General features: G+C 37.9%; 1 protein-coding gene across 1 annotated transcript in view; it reads right to left on the bottom strand.

Annotated features, from left to right (window-relative positions):
• Positions 1-251: 251 nt before the first annotated feature.
• LOC150079776 (glutamyl-tRNA(Gln) amidotransferase subunit B, mitochondrial-like) overlaps positions 252-22456 on the bottom strand; it is a 65839-nt gene continuing 43634 nt past the window's right edge. Inside the window, exons 10-12 of the mRNA XM_090383232.1 lie at positions 20120-20243; positions 10970-11050; positions 252-443 (exon numbers count right to left, since the gene is read on the bottom strand). Coding sequence (XP_090239358.1) covers positions 252-443; positions 10970-11050; positions 20120-20243 — 397 coding nt within the window. The remainder of the gene's footprint in view (positions 444-10969; positions 11051-20119; positions 20244-22456) is intronic.

Genomic DNA, 22456 nt, shown 5'->3' with positions numbered 1-22456 from the left:
AAGTGGTAGGTAAAATTTTTGGTGCCTGGAACCTAACCCTGTGATTTCTGATTGACTCCATTATATAAAGGGTTCCATTTGCACCTTTTCCCCCAGGAACCTAACCCTGGCATAAATTGAAGGCTACCTGTAGTTGACTGTGACTAATGCAAGATGACAAGTTAACTGGAATGGATTATTTTATTGTTTCATCTGATTTACCCATATTTTATACAATACATATATCCATCATATCTGGAAAGTTTTAAAGATTAACAATCACTCTTTTCTTCACTTCTTGCATGCTCTTTTAAATCATCATCACTTTCACCATGCTCTTGCTCTTTCATCAAATGAAGCAATAAGTTTTTGATCGATGGTGATGGAATACTGCGTTCTAGTTTTTCTACTTTTTTTGTAAGTGCATATAAATATTCTTTTTTGCCTTCTTTATATTTCTTAACCTGGAAGAAAATGAAAGATTTTTTTTATAATTAGCAACAATAGCACCATCATTTTAACGGTAAGTTGAAAACTTAAATTCTTTGATTAAGGTCTGCATAATACCACATACAGAAATAGCTTTACACAAATAATAACTCACTTCTAATTCTTCAGTCCTTTCTACTTTAAATGTGACATCTCTGCACATTAGTCTGTGTATGTTTACCAATCGTTTTGTAGATCTTATTGTCATTGTAACCATCTCATTTAATTCTAGTATATGTCTTATATCAGAATAATGAGCACCTATTTCCATATATTCAGATTTAGCATTTTTCTTCTTATTACATTTAGAGTATTGAGGTTATCATAGCTTTAAATGAAGAGAAGTCTTTGTATTTCTAATGCACACACAGTCACGTCCCAATTGGCATGGGACTACATCAAAGTACTTTAAATGTATAGATTAAGAAGAAAAACAAAAACTAAAAACATGGAAATAAAATAATTGTTTATCATTATAATATAAGACACAAACCAGAATTAAATCAGAGTTATTTCGGATGAACAACCAAGTTTAAACTTGATTATTTTGATAGTAAAACTACAGTTTAAGAAAGTAATGTAGGATCATCTAGGCAGGAATGCAGTTGTACAACAATCACAGCATGGATTTGTTCAAGGGAGATCTTGCCTCACCAATCTGATTATGAAGTGGTCACACAGAAGCTGGATGTAAAAAATAATTCTGACATCACATACCTAAATTTCAGTAAAGCTTTTGTAAAACATGAAAGACTGCCATATAAATTTGAGCTGTATGGCATTAGGGGCAAGCTACTGCTGTGGATAAATACTGCATACAGGTCTGGAAGCCTGTATGCAGGCTTGGATTACTGCATACAGGTCTGGAAACTTTATTTTAGGAAGGATGCAGAGAACGGAAACAAGATTAGCAAGGGTACAAAAGGGTATCTTACTAAGAAAGAATCTTGAGTTCTGTAAATTGTAGTATCTGGAAACTAGACATTGCAAGAAGACCTGACTGAAGTGTTTAAGGCTTTAAATGGGTTGAGTGAACTAAATGCTGATGACATCCTTACTCTTTCACAGATGAAACATATAAGGATACATAAATATAAACTGGAAAAGAATTGTTGCAGGAAAGTTGTGAGAAAATTTTTTTTCAGCCAGAGAGTGACTGTTGGAATACTGTTATGCCTAGTGTTGTGAAGTGGATAGTTTAAATAAATTTAAAGGAAGATTAAATGGAATAAAGAGTTCCCCAAGGTTCGTGTTGGGCCCATTGTTGTTTTGCATATTTATCAATGATATTGATGAAGGTATATCGGGTGTAATGTCCAAGTTTGCAGATGATACAAAGGTTGGCACGGTTGTTAACGACAGTAATGACAGTATGCTACTCCAACTGGATCTAGATAAGTTAGGAAAATGGGCTGAGAAGTGGCAACTGGAGTTTAACATTGACAAATGCAAAATATTGCATATGGGTAGGGACAAGGGACAAGGTATTTTTGTATTGATTGCGGACTCCAGGGTTACCCCTATATACCGCTGTAGCATCTGTAGGTTATTTATAGCCGGCAAGTGTGTGTAAGTGTGTGTGTGTAAGTATATATGTGTGTTGTGATGGTTGTTGTTTGCCGGCCCTGGAGTCTTAGCAGCCGGGAGGCAGGGAGCAAGCTACCTGCGTCCCGACTCCCGTCCCTAGCCACGTGGAGGCGCTCCAGGAACTATCTAAATTACACTTAGTGGGATTCCAACAAGTGGAATCCCGGTTATAATAAATAAGGAATAGGGAGGATAAAGTAGGAGAAAAGAAAGTAGAAGAAAAGAGAGCAAAACACTCTCTCAGGAAAAAGAAGAAATAGGAAAGAGGAAAACACTAGTTGGAAAATCTAACAAGCGAGAGAGCTTGAAGAGGTAAAATTTTGAAGCCTGAAGGCTTGTAATTTTGAAAGAAAGATTCCCCTAGCCGGGAAGGAAGCCCAACTTGCACCGACAAGGGGAAAAAGAAAAGTCTCAAGGAAAGAACATAGGTAATGTACAAGTGGCTATTAGATAGCCACTTAAAAGAATAAATTAAGATAAATAATAAATACTTATGTCATCGATATGAAACATAGCAGTAAACATATTAACAAATTACACTGCATAAGCAGAGAGTAAAATATACAATATTTACAAAATAAGTAATTAAAATCTTGGCTGAAAAATTAGTCAACCAAGAAATTAACAGAAATAGTCAACCAGAAGAAATGCAGAAACATATATACAAAACACAAAGAGACAAACAGAACTCACCCAAGGCAAAGATATGCCAAAGGCAAAACCAATAAATACTGTACAAATAAATTAGTTAACCGAATCAAAAGCAATTCTAAATTTAAATCTAAGTATATCAGACGGCCTCCGTAGCCGAGTGGGCAGGAGCGGGAGTGCAGTAGCACACGCTCTTTGAGTTGACCGGGGTTCAAGCCCCTGACTGCTGAATACGGTCGATCTGCCAACCCGCACTGGACCAGCGTGGCAGATTATGGTCCATTTCCCTCAGCATGAATTGTTGAGGAGGCTTCCACCCTGCAGTGGGTTGATAATGGCTGCACTTTACTTTTTTTTTACTTTATAACAAATCAAAATAATAAGTTAAGTATTAAACAATAATTAATGAATATGCAGAGAAAATGTCTCTGCACAAGTAATCTAATCTATAAACATATGTACATAACCAGCAAGTGCAAAGCTGCTACCACAAGCTGCGAAAAACAAAACTTGTTTCAAATAACAAGACACATAGAATTAACAATAATGCATAGGTAAGCATTAAAAAAAAAAAAAAAAAAAAAATGGATGGCAATTGCCAACAAAGCAATTCGATCTGAGAGGGCGGGGAGAGGTCCATCCCACCCCTCAGAACTGAAACCCATTTACAACTAAAAATGCTAGACCAAGAACTATATGGTACTAGCAAAAACCCAACTGATTGCAGCTGCAATCAGGCAGGAAAGAAAAATACAACAAATAATCAGCCCCGCAGGAAAACAAAATTAAATCAAAACACAAGCAGCAAGAGAAGCAGCCAGCAGTAAGACAGGCTAGAGAGGAAAATCATCTCATTCAACCAGAACAGCCAACTGAAGGTTGGATCTGAGGGAGCAGGGAGAGTTCCATCCCACTCCTCAGAGCCAAACAGACAACGCAAGAAGAGAAAACTGTCTCTTCAACATAATAATGAGCTAACTACACAAGTAATGTACAATATAAACATTTAAGATTAACTGCTGATTCAAAAACAATAAAATCAGTTACTCTCAATTCTGAGAGCAAACAGCAAATCAAACAAAAGCACCATGATATTAACAAGATAATTACAGTATTTACAAAATACATACAATTTAACACAGAAAATCATTTCAGGCAACCCGGAGAGAGTTCGAAGTGGGAGAGGGGTGGTCCATCTCTCCCACTCGGCCAGGCAAAACCTGAAACAAGTCTCCAGAAAAAGATGCAGAAACTCTGCGTCCAAAACACAAGACAATTTAGGCAAGGAAGAAACTCCTCTCAAAAAAAAAAAAATATGGGTAGCATATGGGTAGCAATAACCAAAGAGAAATGTACCAACTGGGTGGTACTACACTCAGGGAAGTGGAAAGTGAAAAAGACCTGGGGGTAATTGTGCAGCCAAATATGAAGTTTGCTGAGCAGTGCAGACGGGCTGCCAGGGCAGGTCATGGAGTCTTGTCAATGATATATAGAAATTTTGCAAGCAAGGACAGGGAGGTAATAATCCTGTTATACAAGGCAATGGTCAGGTCACACCTAGAGTACTGTGAACAGGTCTGGAGGTCTCATTTTAGGAAGGCTGTAGAGTTGCTAGAATGAGCACAAAAGAGGGCAACAAGATTGGTGAGGGGAACAAAGGGGGTGCTCTTACCAAGAAAGGCTTAAGTTCTGCAAATTGCAGTGCCTGGAGAGTAGGCACCTGCGAGGTGATCTGATTGAGGTGTATAAGGCCTTGAATGGGTTGAGCAAGCTGAATGCTGATGGGATTCTTCATCTTGCTCAGACTAAGAACCTGAGGAGGCACAGTTTCAAATTTCCGCACATCTATTGTAGAATAGATGTGCGGAAATTTGCTTTTAGCCAGCGGGTAGTTGATTGGTGGAACAGGCTTCCATTTTTTGTTGTTGAAGCTAATAGCCTAAATAAATTTAAGGCTGAGCTGGACAGGCATTTGAAACTAATGGGAGGGTTTCTTTTTTTGTGGCTGATGCTGCATAAATTTGCTTTCTTGCATCATATGCCTCTACTAATGCTAATATCAGTAGAGAATTCACTTTCAAAATGGTGAATGTAAACAAATACAATAGTCATGTGACTTACTGGTTTCTTTTTTCACTACTGCAAGACATCTGTGCTGTATGTAAACATCCGATCTCAATGTACCATTAGCTCGAATGTTCCGTTATTTGGGGTGCCATTATTTTGGCAGTCTACTGTAATGTGTACATTTTATGGGCTTTATATGTTTCGCCAGGTTGGATTTATTCTCTTGTCTAATGGGTTTATTTAATTTGTTTATTCATAATAATTGATTTGGTATGAAGACCTTCAACTTTTTTTGGTTGTAATCAAATTAAAAATTTACATATTACAAATGTGAACATTCACATTTGTAATATGTGAATATGAACACTATTGTAATATGTAATATGAACACTGGTGCACTAAATTTAAGGACCAACACTACTTCTAAAGGTTACAACCACAGAATCTTTACTGATAAGAGTAGATTCAGTCTCAGCAGGCAGCGATTCTGGACGTCAGCTAATCTGGCGAGAGGTTGGCACATGGTATCACCCTGTAAACATCACTGAAAGGGATCGATGTGGCGGTCGAAGTGTTCTCATCTGGGGAGGCGTTACCTTGGGTGGACGTACCCAACTCCAGATACTGGAAGGCAGTACTGTAACTGGCGAACGCTACTGTACTGAGGTAATCATGTGCACCTGTCCCCGAGGTGCCATTGGCCCCGCGTTCATGTTTATGGATGATATCGCCACACACCCCATTGCACTGCAGCTGTTGATATGCTTTTGGTAAGTGAGGACATTGTTCGTATGGTTTAGCCTGCCCGTTCCACCGATCTAAATCCCATCAAACGCGTATGGGATGCTCTGGAGAGTCGCCTAACAGCACGTCCACACCCACCAGAAAATGTTCACCAGCTAAAGATGGCACTGAGAGAAGAATGGACAATGTTACCGCAAGAACTTATCAACAATATTGTTTTAAGTATGGACAGGCAGTGCAATGCCTGCATCGACATTAGGGGTGGCCATATCTCCTACTGAGGACCACCTTTGGCATTCGTACGTCGTACGTTGGCATTCGAGGTGAGCGGACGCGCTTAGACAGGGCTCCTCAGTTAAGTGGTTTACTTTTGGATAGTGCTTTTAAATATTTGATTTATTTAAATATTGTTGGATTATTTTGTTATAGGTTTTCCTGTAACTGTTTGATTTTAATAATATTATAGATATAATTTTTTAAAGTTACTTTCATTGATATTTATTTAATTTTATAATGGTTGTTACGAGATCTGCCTTAAACACGTCACAGGGTATCGTGAGTCACACGGAAATAGCAGATGGCGATTTACGGGTGAGTCATGATTTAATCCGTTGTGGAACCTGTGGGATGTTTTCCAAGGTCGACCTGGTGACTAATCCTACCTCACCTGGGGATTCTTTTCTTTGTGATCGATGTAAGGAGTGCACCGATCTTAAATTACAATTTGGTGCACTGATGGAACAATTTGAGTCCCTGAAAAAACGAGTGCTTGCCCTCGAAAATAATGCTTCTGGGAGCTCGTCAGGGACTCAAAACTCCAGCAATCTACCAAGTGATGCACACCCGATTCGAGCCTCAAAACAGAAAAACCAAGTGCAAACTACCCTGGTTAGAAAGGACATTGTTTTATTAGGAGACTCCATTGTCAGGGAAACGGGGAATATTTTTTGTAATAAAGATAGGTGGAGCAGAACCAGGGTATGTCTGCCGGGAGCAACTATTGATGATGTCACCAACAGACTGTCAGATTTTAAAGGGGGTAAAGAAAATATTATTATTCATGTGGGGACAAACGATATTAAACGTACACGATCTGACGATTTGTTGGAAAAATACAGGACCATGCTGAGGAAATGTCGCGAGCTAGGCCATAATGTCTATGTGTCTGCAATTCTGCCCAGACACGATAGGAGGGATTATATGTTAAGAGCCTTGTGGATTAACTCAAGACTTGAAGGAATCTGCAAGGCTTTAGGGGGTAAATTTCTATCAGCATGGCCCACACTTGTAGGTAGAAGGAATTTGTTTTGTAGAGAGGGGATACACTTAAACAAAGGTGGTGCAAAAGTTTTTGCCAGTATTATTGAGGATACCTTAAAGGCTCAGGGAAACTGCTAGTTAGGGGGGGGGGATGTGGGTAATACTGACACGCGTTTATCTGATAATATTGGTCAATGTAACTCTTGCACATACCTTAAGAGTTCTTATCTGTTACCCCAACTGGACGTATTATCTAGATGTTCTGGGGGCAAAGACGTTTCACGTGAGCAGGTAGCTAATATCAGGGAAGAGAGCCTAAAAAAACTTCAAGGGTTGTGTTAGGGTTGTTAAATATACAAGAACAGTAAATCTTAATTGTTTATACAGTAACGTTAGAAGTGTCGTCAATAAAATGAGCGAATTCGAACTGCTGGTTAAAACAAGTAACGCGGACATAATAGGGCTTACAGAGACGTGGTGCCACCCGGAAATTGGGGATGATGAGTTTCAGTACGGCTTGTATAATGTATTTAGGAAGGATAGAGTAGATAGAAGGGGTGGTGGGGTAATGCTTCTTATCAGAAGCAGCCTGAGTGCGACAATAGCTTTCCCAGATTCAGACATTTCACATGCTAGTATAGAGTTTGTATGGTGTGAGATAGTTGGAAACAAAGGTACAATGCGAGTAGGCGTAATCTACAGACCAGGTGACTGTGAAGACTATGACAAAAGCCTCTACATGCAAATGGAATGGGCAAGTAAGCGTCAATGCCTTATTATGGGTGATTTCAATTTGCCTCTAATTGATTGGAGTAAATGGGAAGGAAACTCGACATGGGGAACTAAATTTTTAAATCAACTAGATGACTGTTATTTGTATCAACATGTCAGGGAAAGTACTAGAGAAAAGAATATCCTAGACCTCATCATCACACAAATCAGATGACATAACTGGGCTGACAGTACAGGAACCAGTAGCAGGAAGTGATCACGGAGTTCTATGGTGGATGATGACGAGAGAGGTAGCAGAAGTAAAAGGCAAAGGAATGGGTTTTAATTTCAGAAAAGGAAATTACGATGCCTTAAGGTACTACATGGCCTCTATTAACTGGGTAGATATCTCGCAGAGAATGAATACAATTGAACTGTGGTACGCTTTTAAAACATTAATCACAGATGCCTTGAATGCGTATATACCATTAAAAAAATACTCCACGAGAAGGGTTCCAAGTTGGATGAATAGTGAAGTTGCCACATTACTTGAGCAGAAAAAGGTGGCATGGAAACGTTACAGAGCAATAAAAAGTACTGAAGCCTATAACAGCTACAAGGTGATGTGTAATAGAGCCACAGAAAAGGTTCGACAGGCAAAGGCAGTTTATGAGAAATCACTAGCAAACAGAGCAAAGAGGGGGGATAAAGAATTCTTCACATATATAAATGCGAAGAAGAGCAGGACAAACCAGATCGGACCTTTACGTAAGGGAAAGGGGATAGTAATAAATACACCAGCTGCCGTTGCAGATGAACTCAACAGTTATTTTGCATCGATATTTACAAATGAAAAGCCTTTTGTGGCAATGGGAAATTGTGGGAGCGAAGTTAAAAAATATGTAATTAATGATATTGAAATTTCGCAAGATTATTTAATGAAAAAACTTTCAAGCCTACAGACTAGTAAGGCTCCTGGAGTTGATGGAATATACCCTATAATCTTGAGAGAGGCGGCAAGCGAGTGCATTGAACCACTGAGGCTGGTTATGCGAGCATCACTAGACTCTGGGGAGATTCCCTTGGATTGGAAAAGTGCAAATGTATCTCCCATACATAAGGGTGGCTCTAAAAGTGAAGTGGGAAATTATCGACCTGTCAGTCTGACTTCAGTAGTAGGGAAAATCATGGAGGCATTGATCAAGGGTGGAATTCAGGATCATTTGGATCGAATTGAAATTCTCAAGGATACTCAGCATGGTTTTGTAAAGGGAAAATCATGTTTAACAAATCTGGTTCGCTATTTCGAAAGAGTCACTCACGAGCTGGATTTAGGGAATAATTTCGACATTGTTTATTTAGATTTCAGCAAAGCTTTTGACTCAGTCCCACATGAGCGGTTGCTTTATAAGCTGGAACAGGTTGGAATCACTGGGAAAATCCTTAGATGGATAGAAGGATGGCTTCAGGGCAGGAGGCAGAGGGTTGTGATAAATGGCTATTCCTCAGATTGGGTTGATGTAAGAAGTGGGGTTCCCCAAGGATCAGTATTAGGACCACTGTTGTTTTTAATTTTCATAAACGACATTGATGAAGGGATAGAGGGCGTGATGTCTAAATTTGCAGATGATGTTAAAATTGGTAGAGTAGTTAATGATCACTGTCAAGCTGAGCTTCTTCAGAGAGACCTAGATAGACTTCAGGAATGGTCAGAAAAATGGCAGCTGTGCTTTAATCCAACAAAGTGTAAGGTATTACACCTGGGAAACAGTAATCCCAAAATAACTTATTCACTTGGTGGAGCTCAACTAAACCCAGTACTGGAGGAAAGGGACTTGGGTGTTACGATACGGTCAGACATGAAATTCTCTGAGCATTGTAAACAGGTTGCAAGGAAGGCCCATGGTGTCCTATCGATGATCTATCGAACTTTTGCAAGTAGAGATAGGGACGTGATAATCCCATTATATAAGGCCTATGTTAGACCACACTTGGAATACTGTGTTCAAGTATGGAGACCGCACCTAAAGAAAGACATCGAGCTTCTTGAAAGGGTGCAAAGAAGGGTAACTCGCCTGGTGAGATCGGCAAAAGGGCGTCCTTATGAAGAAAGACTTCGAATATGTGGGTTGCAGAGTTTGGAAACTAGACACCTTAGAGGAGATTTGATTGAGGTGTTTAAGGCTTTGAGAGGCATCAGTAAAATGAATGAGGACAAAATTTTCAAGATTATAAATGATGCTAGAACTAGGGGACATAAATTCAAGTTACGCGGGGAAATGTTTAGATTGGACTGCAGGAAGTTTTATTTTAGCCAGCGAGTTATAAATTACTGGAATAAGTTGCCTTCATGGGTGGTAGAGGCCGACAGTTTGGGGAAATTCAAAGGTCATCTGGATAGTACTTTCGGGTAAGGGAAGCGCATAGGATGATAGGATTAATTTCCTTTTTATTTAATTTTTAATTTCATTTTATTATTTTTATTTATTTATTAATTATTATTATTTATTTATTTAATTTTTGTTTTTATCATTGTTTTGTTCGGATTTTTTTTTTTTTTTTTGGCTGGTGCAGCATAAGCCATAGGCTTTCTTGCACCATACGGCCGTTACTAATACTAATACCTCTTCCCTTTGTTCCACCTTTGGGTAGTGATGCAATTGTATTATGGCAGCCAGTGCCATGTTGCCATTTTTGAATAAAGTCCCTCTGTACCGTTTTGTTTCTGTTGTTGTGTCGGTGTTGTTTCCTTCATCATTTCTGTACCTCACGAGGTGGTTCTTTTGGTGTGCTTTTCTCGTATCCAGGACACTCCTATGAGAAGCTACAGGTGAAAAACTGACTGGTCCTTAAATTTTGCATACCAGTGTATGTAATTAGATAAGGACCAGCGAATCTTGGTACAGAATTGTAGCTGAGATCTGTAATAGTTCAAAATAATTTTGAGACATTAGGAATTCACTTTGACGTGTAATTTTGGAGAATGATTTATTGTGCATTCTGTCTGCATGGTTTATTGTATGTTATGTGTGTATTCATGAACTTATTTGCATTCTGTGCAGGCTGAAAAACATCGAAAAACTCATGGAAAAAACCGAATTTCCTTCACTTGAGAATTGCTATCTACAGCCCTGACTGAAGAAGTCTTAAGAAATTTTCTAGTCTCTGACAGGATTCAAACAAAAACCTCTTTAAATCAGTGACAAGTTTAGTGATTAGTGGCAAACCAATTATACTGCATGATGGAGAACTAGTAGTGTCCCATGATGTTCATGCATTTGATTCCTACTGGCGCTTCACGTAGCAGTAGGAATTAAAGCATTTTCAGTCTGTGTCAGGGTTGGTATCTTCCACAAACTTAACATCACTCAACAAATACTAGACCCCATGAAAACTCGGAATCAAATCTTTATGTGGTTTTATATAGCATACATGTATAATAAAATCTAGTCAAAAACATTGCAAATCACTATCTACTTACCAATTGGGGACTTAATTCCATGATTTTTTGACACAAATTTTTAATATCTGCATTCATAAACCAATCATTTTCAGTAACAATCTACAAAAAGAAATTTGTTAGCAAGAAAAATATTATAAAAAAAAGGAACAATAATATGCTATGAAACCAATGCAACAAATTAATGCTACAATTAGGGTTATACTTGGTAAAGTGCAATTCTGCTACCAAGATATCCTACCAGTCAAATAAAATAAACGAAATAGCACTCAATCCCCTAGCAGTGCAAATGCACAACTCCTCAGGAACAGCATGCTCCTCCACCAAAGTGTCCCTTCTGAAATAAATGAAATTAAATACTTCCAATATGATAAGCACACATCTGCAATGGCACTGCAGTCAGTGAAATATGTGAAGATCATGTGATCTCTAAGAAACCCGCCACCAAGATCACCAGACTTTACCTCCAGGATTTTTTCCTGTGGAAACATCTTAGTGAGAATTTAGGAACAATTTACACTCACTTGAACTAAAGGACAATATTACTGAGTCAATTCCTGACATTCTCCAGGCCATGCTTCACTATCACTAAACACACTCCAACCTGAATACATGTTGTCAGATTTGAGTGTGTCGAGCACAGAATGACAACCACTTCCAGCATCTCTTATATACATTGTCAGCTTTGGTTGACATTTAGCCATGTATACAACATGACTAAATGTCTGTAGACATGAAACTGTCACCTGAAGACATCCTTTCACCATCCTGTATATTAGCATGCTATTGCACCATACTTCTCATTTGCAGACTGTGTAATAGATGTATTTTTTTTTTTTTCATCATCCTGTGTATAAAGCATCCACTTGCTAGCATTTACCATCAGTTTCTATTCAGAAGCGATAACAGCATACAAGCAGATAACTTCCAAGGAAGAAAAGTGCAATTATTGTTTTGATAGGGAGAGCTTCTCTAGTGGCTACATTGCCAAAAAGGGTGGCTGTAATCAGTCTTCCACATCAAGAATTCTTTAAAAAAAGTAAGAGCAGAAATGCTAAAAGAACATCTGGAACAGGGGGAAGTGGATTATTACTCAGGCATAGGACAGATTTTTAAAACATTTAAACATCTTCAAATGTGGTACTTGTGCATTGATATCGAATCCACCCCACCATGGAATATCAAAGTGTCCACTTTGATATTCCCTGTCAGTGACTTGCTAATTCGGAATGTCCTCTAGCTTAAAATCTCTCTACCCCATTTTGTCAAATTCATCTGTTGCCTCTATCATTCTCTCAACTCCACTAATCACTTGGAACTCATTGACTTCCTTTCTTTGAAACTTGACTTTCTTAAGTCCAACTTTCCTAATAGTAAGATAATTTCCCTTAGTGATTTTAATGTTAACAACTCCACCGTTGCAGAGTTGTGAGCACTTCTGTTTTCCAGTCACACCGACTCAGCTGGTTGAGATGCTGAGGCTTTTGCAATTACTAATGACCTTGCACAGATTGTTCTCTTACCTACCATAATACCAGACAATCCTAAACACACAGCTAATACTCTTGATTTTTTTCTCACAAACACTCCTTCCACGTACACGGTCAGAGTGACTGGTCCTGTGGGAACCTCAGATTGCAACTTAATGATGCTTTCTTCTCCAATGGAGCCTTTCTCTCTTCATGTTATTTAGCATTACAAGAATGCAAAATGGAATGATGACCCAAGAGGTTCCTATTCTTTTCCATGGTTGGATTACTGTTTTAAATCTTATGAAGGTGCCTCCGTAGCCAGGTGGACAGGAGCGGCAGTACGTAGCACACGCTTCTTGATTAGACCGGGGTTCGAGCCCGTGACCACCAAATACGGAGGTATGCGGAAAGGTCAGGGAATGACCACTGCATATCTTCGGAACAATATGGCCTTAGTTGCTAATGCTCCTAAAAACCAAATAACAACAACAACAAATCTTATGATGTTAATGTTTGCTCAGATTGTGTCAATAAAATTATCCTTGTAGGGAAGAAATCCTTTATTCCACACTCCACTTTAAAATCTCTTCCTTTATCTAAACTTTGGTTTTCCAATAAATGTGCTAAGGCTGTTCAAGATAAGAATGTTACATATCACAATTGGTTTGCATCCAAATCACCAGGTTAATTTTCTACCTAAACCAAACCTCACAACAATTGTAAAACAGCTATTAATCAGTCTGGACTAGATTTTGAACACGTTAAAAGTAGAAAACTTGCTTCTTGTCCAATCAGTAATAGAGCATTCTACTCTCTGCCAAAGCTATTAGCTGCAACTTTTTCCCATATCTGTTAAAACCAGATGGTTCTATTGCCACCTCAGCTAAAGATAAAGCTGACCTGCTTGTATCCTACTTTTCTTCTAACTCTTGTATTAATGAATTTAGTAAATCACCTCTTACCATTCCCAGTACACTCCTGTGGTCTTCGTCAAAAGGATGCCAGAAGAATTTTGATACCAAGAAAACTCCAGGTCCTGGTGGTATTTCTCCACATGTTCTCAAAATGTGTGCTTCTGTGCTTACTCCTGTTCATGTTGCCTTTTTAAACTTTCTTATTCCACTAGTATTTTTCCTTCTTGGAAATTTGCTCATATCTAGCCAGTTCCTAAAATGGGTGACAAATCCTTCCCATCCAATTATCATCTCATTGCACTTTCTTCTACTCTTTCTAGAGTAATGGAGAAATCCATTAGCTGCAACTCCTAAACTGTGTAGAAACCTTCCATCTGATGAATGCCAATATGGATTCCATCAGCGTTGATCCACTGGTGATATAAGTGGATTGTATTATCCATATGTGGACAAATTCAGGAAAAGTTTCGTGAAACTCCAGCAGTTGCTCTTGACATTTCAAATGCTTTGACTGTGTTTGGCATAAAGGTCTTCTAAATAAGTTTACACCATGGTTTGCTAACTGTTTTTTTTGTAATTGGGTATCCAGTTTTCTCTCTGACTGCTCATTACAGGTGATGGCAGATTACTCTGTCTTCTAACTTCTCGACTAATGCTGGTTTTTCCCAAGGTTCGGTTCTTTCACGCTTTTTCTCTTGTATATTAATGACCTTCTTCCACTGACCATAAATCATTTCTGTAGTTTTGCTGACAATAGCACATTGCATTACACCTTCCAGTTTGAGAAACCTTGCCCTGCACACAGCTTAACTTCTTGAATATCCATTACTAATTCCTTAAGGCTGATCTCTAGATAATTCTCTAGTGGGACAAAGATAACTTAGTTAATTTTAATCCTTCTCAAACTCAGTCCTGTGTTATATCTTACAAAAAAGATTCTTTTTCTCCTATGCTTATCTTCGATGACATCCAAGATTTTTAGACGTCACATATCTCTATTAGGGATTACCCCAACTTCTTATCTCTCTTGGCATAAGCACATCACAAATATTGCCTCCTCTGTATCTAAAAAAACTGGGTTTTCTCTTCCACTTTTGGCATTTCTTTTCTTCTGAACAGTTGCTCCCTACAAATATCAAATCCACCCCACCGTGGAACACTGTTCTCACATCTGGGGTTGTTGGTACCCCATAACCTCTCTCAGGCTTGTAGACTCCATTCAAAACAGGGCAGTTAGGTTAAATAATGACCGATCTCTTACAAAGTCTCTCTCTCTCCACATCTCTGTCCCATAAGTGTTCTGTTTCTGCTGATGCCTTTTCTAAAGATACTTCAATGAGCAATGTTCTTCTGAAATGGCATTTATAATTTCCCCACTCATTTCCAAATCAGTCCGAACACTTGGTGCAAACAGTCAGCATCCTTTTACTGCTCAACTTCACACTCATAGAACCAACGTATCTTCTTCCTCGTTTATTCTTTCAACTTCTATTTTCTGGAGCAACCTCCCTTCACACATATTTCATGAACATTACAGTCTACAGAAATTCAAGTCTAATGACAACAAGTACCTTCTTTTATTTTCTCAACCTAATGTATTAATTTTAATACATTACAGCTGAAGTACTGTAGATTCTAATAAATTTCACATTTGGGATTTCACAAAAAAACAAAAAAAGGAAAGAAACAGAAAAACAAATTTGGTGACAGTTTTAGTAACTGCAAGCTGCGAACAAACACCAATGAACCTAAAGAAGCTAAATACTTGAAGAAATTTAAAAATGACAGAATAAATCATAACTATATACACTGAGTGATCATTGAATTATGACCACCTACCTAATACTTTGTAGGTCATCCTTTTGCCCTCAGTACAGCAGCTATCTGATGTGGCATTGATCCAACAAGATGTTGGAAGCGTTCGGGAGGTATGGCCAACCAAGCTGTGTGTAATGCGGCTAGCACTGCAGGTATGGAGGTGATTGGTGTATCCAGACGCCTAATATGACTTTCCATGGTGTCCCACAAGTGCTCTATGGGACTGATATCGGTGGAGTTCGGAGGCCAATCGATATGCCGGAAGTCAGAACTGTGTTCCTCAAACCATTCCTGCACATCAAGTGCCCGATGGCTCGGCGCATTGTCATCTTCTAAGACACCATCGCCGTTCGGGGAAAAGTGTAACATAGTGGGGTGTACACAGTCAGCAAGCAGTTGACGATAGCAGAGACCATGATACGTTGTTCCACATGCACCAGGGGTCCAAGTTCTTGCCAGTTAAACATGTCCCACACCATACAACTGCCTCCACTTTTGATATCATGCATGATGGATCAAGAGCCTTGTTGTTGACACCAAATCCATACATGACCATCCATGGTGTGGAGTAAATAATGTGACTCATCTGACCAGCATACCTTCTTCTAGTCTTCTAATATCCAACTTGCATGCTCTTTGCACCAAGTGAGTCTTTTATGCCGATGAACCTTGGTTAGGAGAGGATTCCGTAGGGGTTGTCTGCTGGTATAGCCCATACATGCAAGCATGCGAAGCACAGTCATGCTAGATATTGTTCCGGGTTGGCCCATGTTGTATTGGGTATTCAACTCTTCAACAGTACTGTATCTGTTCGCTTGTACGAGTCGTCGGACCCGGTGCTCACCTCTAACATCAACTTTTCACTGACCTTTGCAGTTTTGCTGTCGGGTCGTTGTTTGACCATTTTGACACCAGTCCTGGTATACTTTAACAACGGCGGCTCTCGAACACCTCATCGGTTCAGCTGTTTGGGAAATCGAGGCACCAGCTCATTGAGCTCCCACGATCTGTCCTTTATCAAAGTCCTATAAATCCTTCCTTTTACCCATCACTCTCAGAATTTTACTACCTACATCTTATCTATGCTACGTAGGTTGACTAACTGCGCACTCTCGTACCTCATGTGGTCAACGGGTCGCATTCAGTTTTCATAGGGGTGGTTATAATTCAGTGTACATGGGAAGCGACAGAATGAATTGGCAAGGAGGGAAATCATCCCCTTAACATCCAGAACAAGCTCTGAAAGTTCAGATGGGATGTTTGAATATATTGACAATAATTTTCATAAGAAAGTAAAAGAGATGATAGAAAATAGCAAGGACAGAAGAAAGAAATATCAATTCAACAAAAACAACGAGTAAAGTCACCAAAAAATAGTATTAGGCTTTGTTATAACAGAAATGATAGTAACAAGTGAAGCTATCACAGATTTGCTCACAGAAAATGAGTGCCTTCAAGTTAAAACAGGGCAACTTAACAATATAATCACAGACCTGCAAACCACACAAAAAACTAGACATTTGCACAAATACTTATAAGAAGCACAGAAGTTCTTACTCTTCCATATAAATATATGTGCCTAGTGTCATCAATGCAGCTAGCATAATTGGTACAAAAAAGGTAACCATGTCACAGTCAGAGACTGACTGGCCACAACACATGACTCACACATGCAGAACAACGTGTATACCTAAATTGCATGTATTCCAGGGGCATGTACAAGGTGTAACTAAAAAGAAATGAGAAATAATTTTTAAATCATTTATTACTTTATATACAACAATCTCAATGTTTATCCTCTTCAAAGTAATTTCCAGCCCTGCCCATGCAGTACTCCATTTGTGATTTCCAGGATTAAAAACAGCAGTGGAAGACCTCACTCAGAAGATATCACCTTTAATTGCTGCATTTGCATTGTATTCTTCTAAGCCTTCAAATCATTTTCCTTTGAGGTGGATTTTAATTTTTGGGAACACAGAAAAAAGTCGCACAGCACCAGATCTTTTGAATAAGGCAGGTGCTCTAATGTTGTGATCTTGTTTTTCGTAAAAAACTTTCTCACTGCAACAGAGGAATGACACGCCGCATTGTCATGATGCAAAAACCATTTGTCCAGCCATAAATCGGGCCATGTCTTTTGAATTTTTTCATGATGAACACTATAACAAAAAAAAAAAAAAAAAAAAAGAAAGCAGCATGGACTGATCTTGGATCGAGACATTCTTGCTTTCTTTAAACAGGGAGAAGAGGGAGTTTGCCACTGCATGCTTTGATGCTTGGTTTGTGCATAAAAGACTCAGGATTCATCTCCTGTTATCACTGAATTCAAAAATTCAGTAATAATTCTTTCCTTTAAATTACGATCATTCATTTTTCTGCCAAAGGGTTAAAACACTGATTCACTTAAAGAGGCACAGTTCAATCAAAGCTTAACTAATTACAACAAAACAAAAACTGATCTGTACAGGAAAAAACAAGCTACAGCATGATATGAATGTTGACATGTGCAGTAGTAATCCATGGTAAGCAACAATTCTCATTTCATTTTAGCTGCAGAGTGGTGGCTGTTATTTGCCTTCACTATCTAATCCAGCTGTAATTTCTCTCCCAAAGGCCAGCACAGTATGGTATATCAATGAATGGTGTAGACAGCCCATCTCCTCATGGCAACGAATGACAACTAGCCAGAAATCCCAGGTAATTATCTGTTGGCTAGTTGCTAAGTGGCCACAACCTGAATGACATTGGTGAATTGTAGAATGATTCTGGGGAACCACCCGGGCAGAAACATATATATACACACACACACACACACATGTCCTTTCTGTACATGTACTCAATGTATTCAAGTTCTGCATGCCCTATGTCTGTGACCCAATGTTTCAAATATTTCAAATTCATCAAATTTCCCGATTGATTGATTTGGTTTTTAATGGTGCATTGGCAGCTAAGACAATAACGTGCCAAGTCAATCAAATTTCCTGATCCACTTAGAACCACATTAAACATAATCAGCAAATATTTCTGCACTCCTTTTATTTATCCCATCCCTGTAAAAACAGTTTCTCCTGTTAACATGTACAGCAGGCCCCCGTTATAACGTGGTTCGCTTTACGCTGATTCGCTATAACGCTGTTCTTATATTATAACCCGTATCTGACTATAACGCTGTCACAGATCACTATAACGCTCTTTTACAGATTGCATTTTTGGCATATTTCACGAAATCGTTTCATTTGATGGAGTCGATAGCTTGAAAATGAATAGCAAAACAGCATTAAAACGTTTCCCACGCCGACTTGAGAAATTTTCTCGCACGCTAATTTAGTTTCAGTACAGTGACTTGTTACGTAGTTCCGAGATCAACATTTTAAAAAATGATCAAGTATATTGCTTGTAATATTTGCGTTATATGCATTTATCCGAAGTCTAGTCATCACTCAGTAGAGTATTATACATCGTGCGTAACGGAAAGTTTACTTGAACATTGTATCGTAATTAATTCAACCAACGCAGTTACATTTTCGAAGAGCTAATAATGACTGATAGGAATGAAAATGCAACAACGTCTGGGCGCAGTATGAAGACTATAAATGTAAGAAAAAGACTGAATTTGAAAATTAAATTAGACATTTTGAAGCGAATCGATTCCGGTCAACGACAAACGGATGTGTGCCACAATTTAGGACTTGCAACTTTAACTGTAAGAACAATTATAAAAAAATAAAGAATTAATTTTTGCAGCGGGAAAGATAGCTGTTCCACTGCAACCAACTAGGACTAGGCCGGCTATTAGGATTGAAATGGAAAGACTTTAATTTTATTGAAGATAATATTCCAATGCAGAATTCAGTTAAGTTAAATATTAAAAAAAGAGAAAGAGAGAAAGAGATTAGCCAATATGATGATCTGAAGAAAACTCGCCTAAAAAAAAAAAAAAAAAAAAAATGTGGAACCATTTAAAATTGGTAAGGGCTGGTTGAATAGATTTAAAATCCAGGGAGAAGCTGCAAGTGCAGATCAAGAAGCCGAAACTTTCAAAAAAGAACTTGTTAAAATTGTTGAAGAGGGGTATTATGTGTTATACTTCTCAACAAGTTTTTAACATTGATGAAGCAGGACTTTTGTGGAAACGAATGCCTAAAAGAAGTTTCATATTGAAAGAAGAAAAAAAACATGCCAGGTTTCAAAGCGGCGAAGGATCAGTTGACTTTATTGTTGGTTGTAACGCTGCGGGGGATTTAAAATTAATACCCCTTTTAGTTTATTTGGAAGAGGGCCAAAGTTCAACTCAAAATCCACACATTTGTCATGATTAAATTCATCAATTAAATTAAATTCATTATTTTAATTGGAATTTTAAATTTACTTTTGATACGCAAGTAGTTACCACATAATTATACGTATGCAATGCAGAATATTTTATATGTGCAAATATTTGAATATTAAATATTTTGACCGACATTTGTGCATCTTTTCATTACTGTTTATTATTCATTAGGAAATATCCTATGGCACCGACCGCAGCTCATAAATACATATGCTACCTTATGGGAAAGCGGTGCTTGCTTAGCGCGGATTAACTTAGCGCTTTGTTTTTCCGGAACGAATGATCAGCGTTAAGCGGGGGTCACCTGTACAGACCATGCAGTAAAAAATTCTACCCCACGAGCCTTGGACAATCTCTCCAGGACTGAACTGAATGACAAGGCTCTCATCATGATTCCTCCTTTCGTGTCTGGGAAAAATTCCAAACACTCAAATTTAATCCTAATTTGAAAGTGTGGAATTTTGATTCAGAGGACTTTGAAAACTTGAATTAGTTTTTTTTTTTAAAGGTTCATTATTAGAGTAAAAATTTTATCCACCTATTTTATCTTTTTTCAACTGAAATAGTCATTGTTCCAACTGTATCTACCATTCATTCTGAAACTGCTTTCCTAAAAATATAATAATTTCATACTTACTTCTACTGCAGATCGTTTATCTTTTGACAGCATAAGTTCCAGCACATCACCAGCTGTTGCATATGAAATTACTCCTTGCTCCAGAAGATCAATAATCTCTCCCATTCTTTCAGGAGTGACAGGGCTATAAAACAAAGATGCATATAGTTGATTAAATAAAGTAAATTATACAAGATGAAAAATGTCAGTTGTTCTATTCTTATGTTAATATATCGGTTAATTATATTACTACTCAATAAACTTTCTGTAATTTATTTTATTCTAATAATCTCAGTCTAGTAGATGAGATTAATTATCGTTACAAATTTACTAATGATATCAGGGAAAGAGCCTCAATGATGTAATTGTCTTGCCCAATCTTCTTTAAATTAGATATTACTTCAGAATTTCTGTCATAAAGAAATTGCTTTTACAAATATATCATAAAATTTTTTATACAAGATGAGTCAAAATTGACATTTAAGCACTTTGATATGCTGTATTTCAAAGTTTATTGAGTAAACACAAACCAAAAATGGTTTAAAATACATTAAATATATAGAAATGGGACCCGTTACAGAAGTTACATCTGATGTTCAAAATGCCTGCCACCAGCATGCACACACAAATGGTCATTTCTCAACAACCTAATATATGATGGTGCACATCAGCTGTAATTTTGTCTGTTATCTGTTGTCACCCGACAAATCCTACAATGGCCTTTTCCCTTTGGAAAATTCTCTATCCAGATAGCCATGGATATCAGAATAAAATATAGATGTACACCATCCTGTTGAAAGCATATCAACGTATCCAGAAACATTTATTTATTGTTGCAGGAGCTACATCACTCATTAACAATTCTAGATAACTCTGCTCAATAGCAGTATCACTGAGTCTGTAAGGTTGATTATCCCACAAGAGGAGAATTGTATCCATACACAGGCTCCTAGCAGGTAAATATCTTTTTGTAAAACAGGCATTGGCAACCCTAGACACATGGCATGCTGAGAGATTTTATGCAGCAAGTCAGTGGCATGATAAATAAAAATATTTTTGTTTATATTCCCGCATAGCCACTAGGTTAGAGGAGTTGATAATTAATTATTTTTGGCAGTGAATACAATCTTTAACAGTATTTAGCAGTTGCGTGAACTCGAACTCAGTCCCCTCAACTGATTGTGAATTACTGCAACCTTGAACATGATCACCCAGCCTAAATTATGCAATGATACTATTTGAATCATTTATTTCTACATTCACATACCTATCCGAGTGACATGTATGAAGTTTTTATAGATGTAATGAAATTTCAACTATAAGATGGAATTTATAGGAAAAAATGGAATTCATAAGAATAAAGGTTGTTGAAGCTATACAGTGAATTGAGGGTTGTCACTGGCCCAATAAACACAATTGTGATGATTCAAATGGCCATGATTACTTTCTGAAAATCATGAGATTCACTATTTTTCTGATGTATTACTCACAAAATTCTGGGTATTGATCAGAATTTAATTGATCAGGCTGAATTGCATGAAATAGCTGAGGCATGAAAGGTCTGAAGTTGTTCTTTAAGATTCTCATAATATTCAGTTGACTTAAGCCAGTTCTTGGGAACAGTCTTGCTGACTTCTTTGATGACTAGTGTGTATGTATGTCTGTGTGTTATGGGGGTTTAGGGGCGCATAAGCTGCCGGGGCTATAGTGCGCCTCTTTGATGACTAGTCATTGCACTTCTAACCAGTGGCAGTCCCAGATAGGGGGCTAAAACTGGCTTCCTCCCTTATATCACTTATTAGAAACATATTAAAAATAATGTAGATTTTTTTTTTTTACTGCTATGTGGTGATTATGAAATTCTCGGTAATTCTCCAGAAAACTTCTTATCTGGGTTCTACTGTAATATCTTTTGTAATAGCAAACTTACCATCCTGACTACTAATATCTCCTGACTACTCACTTCCAACACACGGTGAAGTGGAGTAACAGAAATCGAAAGTGAGACCAAAAAATTAACACGGGAGTGGGCACCCACTGCAATTTTTTAAACAAATACAGAACTATAAAGAATTTTTTAAATGGAAGAAGAGTGCTGTGTGATTTTTCATGAATTGAGAAAGAATTAAGAATACCACACTAATATATCATGTGATAGATTAAGTCATTTTTACTGAAATGTCACAATTAAATTTAAATACATTGATACCAACACTTAAATTAAACAACGGTTTGCTGTTTCCTGTTGTTCAGACCTGTTAGAGTTGGACCCCAACAGGCCTGATAATGAGAATGATTATACTTCTCTGATTAAAAAATAATAAATGATGCACACTAAAACTGAATACCATACTGTAG

This window comes from Mastigoproctus giganteus, chromosome 10, assembly GCF_048544385.1.
Source record: "Mastigoproctus giganteus isolate SK-2022 chromosome 10, ASM4854438v1, whole genome shotgun sequence".
Lineage (NCBI taxonomy): Eukaryota > Metazoa > Arthropoda > Arachnida > Uropygi > Thelyphonidae > Mastigoproctus > Mastigoproctus giganteus.
The sequence above is the reverse complement of the archived record's forward strand: the minus strand, read 5'-3'. Positions and strand labels throughout refer to the sequence as shown.